Source organism: Chenopodium quinoa, unplaced genomic scaffold (assembly GCF_001683475.1).
Source record: "Chenopodium quinoa cultivar QQ74 unplaced genomic scaffold, ASM168347v1, whole genome shotgun sequence".
In the NCBI taxonomy this organism is placed as follows: Eukaryota; Viridiplantae; Streptophyta; class Magnoliopsida; order Caryophyllales; family Amaranthaceae; genus Chenopodium; species Chenopodium quinoa.
The window spans coordinates 4,664,145-4,671,938 of record NW_018744239.1 but is presented as its reverse complement, the minus strand read 5'-3'; the positions used below and the strand labels follow the sequence as shown (position 1 = coordinate 4,671,938).

Genomic DNA, 7,794 nt, shown 5'->3' with positions numbered 1-7,794 from the left:
AATTTCCATGAGGTTCTTAGAGTTATTCCATTGTGGATTAGTTTGCCTACTCTTCCACTTAATTGTTTCAGTGCAAATTCTATGATGAATTGGAACTATTCTGGGAATACCATCATTTACAGAGAACGTACTCGATGACTTAGGAGTCTGATTTGCTAGATTGCTGATGGAAATGGATATCACTAAACCTCACCCAAGTAGAAAGTTGATGATTAATAAGCAAAGTGGAAACATACATGAGAATAGACAATAGAGCTATTTCTAATATATGACAGATGATGCAAAAATGGGTGCCAAAGGTGTCTGCTACGATCCTGTAAGGTAACTTGGAAGGCAAGAATGCATATCTATTTTCTCCAATTATGAAAAAAGGATAGTACCAGAACTCAAGGCCTTACATCATCCAGCACATTATCATATCACATGTTATCCTGCTATCGAAGTCGAAGAGAGGTGGAGGGCGCTAGCTAGGAGGAGGAATAACAAGCAATCGAGCAACCTAGAACTCATACGCCAGTAAACATCAATGATCAAATGTACCAGCCAGATGATGTAGTAGGAGACAGATTTGGCCGGCATCACTCACATAGCATAGTGATTGTTTGCTCTTGGAATATGCACTGTAAACTAGAAGAGCTAAAACAATTTTCTTGTGTTAGATATAATAGATTAGGAAAATACAAGTTACTCAACATGAGAAACAAAATATGTTTTTCATGATCCTTCAAAAAAAAAAAAAATGTTTTTTCATGACAGCCCATAAGTCCTTTTCAATTCTAAGTCCGGGATAGAAATGTAACTTTCTATATTTGGCCTAAATAGCCATTAACTTAACGTAGCCTTGATGGTAACACCATTCGTCACCCTTCAATATGGTCTTGGTAATGTCCGTGAATGTTTGGTTAGCGTTGACAAGGCGTGCCTATCCATAAATGCGGTGAAAGTTATTCTTTGTAAAAAAAAAAACATTTCTACATCAACTTCGTCCCCGTCAAACGACGTGAAAAATCCGTACGCGTCAGTTGTTAAACTTTTTATCTAACACAGTAAGCAAAAACTATTAAATAAAACAAAACACACGAATCTTTATATGCTTATTATTCACAAAAGTGCCACTAGAGAAACAACTTGAATTCCCTCAAGTAGATTTCTTTTTTTCCGATTAGGTTAGTTTGTGACATCTCACGATATTCCTAGTTACTCCCTCCATTTTTAAATACTTGCTCCATTTCTCTAAGACACGTATGTCGATGCTATTCTTTAATCAATAATATCTTTAATTATCAATAAGTATAAATTCTAACAATTAAAACTACTAATTTATTCATTGAAACGATTCCAACAAGTACTCACAAGATTATATTTTTTTCTTATAAATCACAAACATTAGTCAAAGTAGGACAAATGAATAGTGCAATAAGTAGAAATGGAGCAAGTATTTTAAAACGAAGGGAGTAGTACGTTAGAGCAATTTCTATCCTCTCGGAGTACCATGCTCACGGTACTCCGGGATTAAAACAACAAAGTTATTAAAAGACAAAAGACAAATATGCATAAATGGGGAACAGGAGAGAGAAAGTTCGATAAAAATTAGGGATTATAAAACCCTAAATCAGTAAATTGAGATGGGGAAAGGGAAAGAAAAAAAAAAGGAGAAAGAAACTTAAAAAGCATATTTGAATGCCATTAATGATGACAGATTGAAGAAGGAGATAAGTGCAAAGAAGACAACAAACAAAAGCAACAGAATAAAACTAAATGTACAAAATAACATTAAATTATTGAAAGAATAACATAAGGTTATATACAAAGTAACACAATATAAGAATATAAATAACGCGATTTAGTAACATAATTATATTTATCAAATAACATATGGTGTCTGTAAAATAACACATGGTTTTAACAAAATAACACATGGTTTTAACAAAATAACACAAGAATGCAATTGAATAATAGAAGCCTAAGAAGCAAAATAACATTAGGTTTTAAGTTGAATAATTTCATTTAATTTACTAAATAACATTCACCTCCACTATTTCCAAATACTAAAATAACACAGATTAAACACAAAATAACATAAGATCTAAACAACAGTAACATCATCTTGAGATAACAGTAGCCTAAAATCAAAATATAGAAGCAAAATTTGTTTTTGTTTTATACTTTATCACGCCCCCCTCACACGTGAAGTGTGGATACAGCATGGGCTCTCCTCATACCCTGCGTTAGCTCTTGATACCATGTTGGAGGACCAACTCGACCAAAAGCTTAAGCTGATGGTTGAGGCCCAAGAATATGTTTTATACACTATCACGCCCCCTCACATGAGAGCCCGTTGGGCTTGTGTGGATGCAGCATTGGCCCACCTCATACCCTGCGCTTAATAATCCACTTTGAAAGGAGGGGTGGATGAGATTCGAACCCGCTGGCTCTTGATACCATGTTAGAGGACCAACTCAACCAAAAAACTTAAACTGATGGTTGAGGCCCGGGAATATGTTTTATACTCTATCACGCCCCCTCACATAAGAGCCCGTTAGGCTTGAAGTGTGGATGCAGCATGAGCTCTCCTCATACCCCGCGCTTAATAATCCACTTTGAAAGGAGGGGTGGATGAGATTCGAACCCGTGACCTTTGTATCACGCTAGCTCTTGATACCATGTTAGAGGACCAACTCAACCAAAAAGCTTAAATTGATGGTTGAGGCCCAGGAATATGTTTTATACCCTATCACGCCCCCTCACATAAGAGCCCGTTAGGCTTGAAGTGTGGATGCAGCATGGGCTCTCCTCATACCCTGCGCTTAATAATCCACTTTGAAATGAGGGGTGGATGAGATTCGAACCCGTGACCTTTGTATCACGCTAGCTCTTGATACCATGTTAGAGGACCAACTCAACCAAAAACTTAAACTGATGGTTGAGACCCAAGAATATGTTTTATACTCTATTACACCCCTCACACGAGAGCCTGTTGGGCTTTAAGTGTGGATGCATCATGGGCTCTCTTCATACCATACGCTTAATAATCCACTTTGAAAGGAGGGGTGGATGAGATTCGAACCCGTGACCTTTGTGTCACGCTGACTCTTGATACCATGTTAGAGGACCAACTTAACCAAAAGCTTAAGACCCAGGAATATGTTTTATACTCTATCAAAGGGGGCGTGATAGAGTATAAAATATATTCCTACGCTTCAACCATCAGCTTAAGCTTTTGGTTGAGTTGGTCCTCTAACATGGTATCGAAGTTAGCGTGACACAAAGGTCACGGGTTCGAATCTCATCAACCCCCCCTTTCAAGTGGAATATTTCGCGCAGGGTATGCGGAGGGCCTATGTTGCATCCACATTTCAAGCCCAAAGGGCTCTCATGTGAGGGGGCGTGATAGAGTATAAAAACATATTCCTGGGCCTCAACTATCAGCTTAAGCTTTTGGTTGAGTTGGTCATTTAACACTCTCCTTTTTCATCTTCATCTACTACATCATATCTCCATGTATTAATTGCATTTTAAATTTAAAAAAAATACAAAAATTATACAAATTCAACACTAATTAGCAAAATAATTTACAATTATTCAAAAACTTACTTCATGTATTAATTTATGTCAGTTTTGGGCTTGCTTGTGTAGGAATTTTGTCTTCAATGTATGCAGTTGAAGATTTTTCACTCCATTTCAAATGGAGAAACTGTAATTTCAAACGGAGAGAGAAAAAAGAAAAGTGAGTGGAGAGAGAAATAAAATGGTTTGAATTTTGGTCCATCTTTCTTATATACTTCCTCTGTTCTTTTTTAATTGACCTGTTTTTTTTATCACGCTTGCTAATGCAAAACTTTAACGATCAATAATTTTAATTCTTCATAAATAAAAATTATAAAAGTTATATATTATGAATTATGATATTACTTATTGAGATGAAGTTAAAAAGGTCTCACATGAATATGTTTTTCCTTAAATATTTTTCACAAAAGACGGTGAAAAGAAGGGTGATGAATAGTGTAAAAGTCAAAGCGGGTCAAGTAAAAAAAAAAAAACGGAAGAAGTATAATTTAAGTTATTTCATTTTCTTTATTTGTTATTTCGTAAAATGAAATTCCGCAATCACTTCTTTTAGTTGGGTTTTTAGCCCATTAATTTAGATTGGGTCTGGAGTACAATATTAGGTACTTCAGGATTACCATATACTAATTTGTATGGTAGAGAGGTTGTACTTTTTTTTTTCTTTTTCTTTTGAACCTGGAGAGGTTGTAGTTGGTACTCCCCCTGTCCCTAAATTATTGCCCCATTGCAAAAATTCAGGTCAAATTTTATAAACTTTGACCGTAAATTACTCTTAATCTATGAGTGATAATATAATCACGTGAGATTTTGTTGAATACGTCTTATTGTCCATTTTATTGATATTTAGTTTTTATAATTTTTACACATGTGAAAATGGAGATATAACCGTTTTAACTCTTTTAAGATGCTTGTTGGAGACCGCGAAATAACACAAGTAGAATATTTAACTCTAGTTTTCAAAAAAGAATATTAACTCTGAAATTCTCCTTTCTCTCTTTCCTGTAGATCTCCCACCTCATCCGTCTTCCTCTCTCTCTTCGTCGTCTCCTTTTCAGATTCTGCTACTTTTTTTTTTTTTTTTTTTTTGAAGAGACAGATTCTGCTACTTCTTGCACCAGGTAACTTCAATTCTTTGACACTTTGACTTTTTTTTACTCAACTCAATCTTTAGGGTTTGCTATTGCTGTTTTCCCCTTTATTTATTTGCGCGATTTAGGGTTCGCTTCCGTTAATTCTCAAATTTTGTTCACTTTCTTGATTAGGGTTTCCACCATACCAATTTCGGATTCTGTTCGACATCTGGGTCTTGATCAATCAAACTTCTTGCACAAGGTAAGAATTACGTTTCAGAGCTTCCATGGTTTTGCTGCTACTAGATTCTTGTAGATGCTGATTATTACTATATTTTTTGCTGATATAAAAAGCATGTAAATTGATTCTGTATTTGTGTTGCTCATTAGATTGTGTTATTGCTTCGGTATTTCTTGATGATTTTCTTGGTTTTTTAATTCTTGAAAATTGAATTTGGACGAATCATGATATTGATCTCAATTGTTATTAGGTGATAATTCTCAATTTCTCGATGCACCGTGTAATTGCTTTATCGACCAACCTGCTGAGTTCCCTGAATTTATGTTGTCGGTGTGATTGTTTTCAAAAGTGATATTTTAGAGGGGGTATATTGAGAATCATGTTAAGTATTTTGGTGGTTTATGTACTCGTTTTTTATCATTGACATGTGGAATTCTGTTGCAATATACAGCTATAATAAGGCCTGATTACTCTGTTCTACTTTTTTAAGTGATAGAAGACAGCTGAATGCGAATACGATTTAGTATTGTATGACAGTTATAGTTTAGTTCTAGTCTCTGTCTTCTATATACGAAGTATATTGTTATTTGAGTGGCTGCATTTGTCAAGTTGCATGAGACTATAGATAAATCCCACACAATGAATGCTATATCACTTCTTGTCTCCTTGGTGTAGCGGGAAATAGGCCAATCGTGATTAGTGTTTGATTGTTCCTTCTTCAATTCATTATTCCACTAAACACTCGATCTTGCTACACAATATGGTAAAGATCGATTCAGATGGAATGGTTCTTATGAGGTTAAAAGTACAGCAATCTTTTATAAGCATGTTTTGCCTTGGTAATCTACGGTTCTACATACATATGCTTCAGGTTATTGCATGTTATTTTTATTGATCTTGAATAAAGTTTTTGAATGATATTTCAATGTGTCCTCTTGGTTTTTATCTGCTTCATTTATTTTTTCCTGGAAAGATTATATGCTGGGTGGTATATTTGTTTATACATCCTCCATTCATTTTTTTCTGGCACTTAAGTGTTGATAGAAGAACTAACCTGGATTTTTCTCTTTATGAGATGTACTTCCTGCATCTTCATACCAAAATGCAGTTTTTGAGCTGGTTTTTGAATCCAAATGGATGCCAAGAAGTTCATTCAGTTGGTCGAGGAGAAGAAGAAGCGAGTTATGGAAAGGAAAGAAGCCCCTATCAAATGGCAGCAGAGACTAGAAGCTGCTGCGAAAGCAAGAGCCGATGCCGAAGCCAGAGAAAGGAAGGCAAAATTGGCAAAAAAGAATAAAAGAAAATCTGTATCTGGTTATGAGAGTGAGAGTGAATCTGACAGCAGTCATGGGGACAGAAAATCCAGAAAAAGATCTCATAAGAAGCACAGAAAGCACTCCCATTCTGATTCTGGGGATGAGAAGAGGGAGAAAAAATCTAAGCATAGGTCAAAGAGACGCTCTTCGGACTCAAATGACAGCAGTGGTGATTGTGATAGCTCTGATGAAGACAGAAGGAAACGGAAGCGTTCTCAGAGAAAGCACAGTCGGCAATCTCGTAATGGTTCAAGATCCGAGGATTCTAGTTCTGGTTACTCTTCTGGTGAAGATGCTGCTGTGAGGAGATCTCACAAGAGGCACCACAAACGCAACAAGAGGTCAGACGCTGATTCTTCTGATTACTCTGAAGAGGAATGTCGGAGGAGAAGCCATTCTAAGCACCACAAGCGTCATCGTCGATCCAGGTCCAATGACTCAAATTCCTCTAGTGATGATGACTCTCTGGAAAAGAGAAATCACAGGAAGTTCCGCAAACAGCACAGAAGATCACACAGTGTTGATTCTTCGGATTCTCATGGCCACAAGCATGATAGGAGGAGCCGATCACTAGGAAAATCATCTGATGATAACTGTGATGAAGCTGCCAAACATAGACACAAGAAAGGTGACAGTCACCATCATCACCATCTCAAGCATGTGAACCACAGCAGCGTGAAAGAACTTGCTGCTTCAGGTAGTCATCCATCTGAAGCAAATGGAAATTATCTGCAGCACGGAGATACTATTACCAATGACCATTTGAATGGAAACTGCTCAAAACAAGATGTTGGCACAGTGGTGAAAGGACAGATTGACCCTGAGAATGGACACCTTGCTGACCTCAGCAAGTAATTACGAAGGACTAAGTTTTTCGTTGAACTTGATTGTCGTCTTGTTTTAGCATTTTCTATCATTGTTAAGGGTTTCTGCGAGGAAGTCATCTTTCTCTTGGTTCAGGAGCTATCCTAACCTTTGCACAAGTATTGACCTTGCTTTACATTACCTAATATGGGTTCATTGTTAATTGTACATCAACTTTAGTGTGTTTTGCTTTATACCAGTTCAGTCAGTTGATTTGATGAAATTGTTTTCTTTATTCTCTACACAATTAAGCCAATGACCTTTTATGTTGATGTTTTAGGGTGATTCTGGAGGATTAGGTGTTTTGGGGAAGGTACCTTGGAATGTTATGCGGTTTCTAGAGATCACCCTGAAATTTTCAGTTTAATTAATCTTGCTGATCATTCCTGTCCGTAGTTCTGGTGATAACAAACTCAGCAACTACCCATTTTCACAGAGGTTTATTATGATAAACATGGTCATTTGAGAATAGTTATTCAGTTCTCGGTGGTAACTTATCTTGTGAGTTGTGAGCGTGCTTTATGCAAACATTACATTCAAGCATTTCATGGAGAATTTGGCATTTGAACGAGAAGGAATTATGATGTTGTAGCTCATACTTTTCGATCCCTATGCTTATTGAATATTGAGACTAAACAGCACCAATTTGATAAAACAGCAAAAATTTATTGGATGATAAGATTTGTTCTTATGGCGCTTCAGTTACAAACCAAGATGTTGAAGAAATAGGGGCAAG

The 7,794-nt window shown here is 36.4% G+C and overlaps 1 protein-coding gene across 2 annotated transcripts; it reads left to right on the top strand.

Moving 5' to 3' along the window:
• The first annotated feature begins 4,523 nt into the window (after positions 1-4,523).
• LOC110694238 (protein FAM133-like) lies at positions 4,524-7,293 on the top strand. 2 transcript variants are annotated; one of them, XM_021871414.1, is made up of 3 exons: positions 4,524-4,685; positions 4,830-4,899; positions 5,987-7,293. In XM_021871414.1, exon 3 carries the CDS (start codon positions 6,012-6,014, stop codon positions 7,047-7,049), a length of 1,038 nt encoding a protein of 345 aa, XP_021727106.1. In that variant the 5' UTR covers positions 4,524-4,685; positions 4,830-4,899; positions 5,987-6,011; the 3' UTR covers positions 7,050-7,293. The 2 variants fall into 2 exon arrangements, with proteins under 2 accessions (XP_021727106.1, XP_021727105.1); XM_021871413.1 differs by having other exon boundaries at positions 4,525-4,685; positions 5,954-7,293.
• The last annotated feature ends 501 nt before the right edge of the window (positions 7,294-7,794 follow it).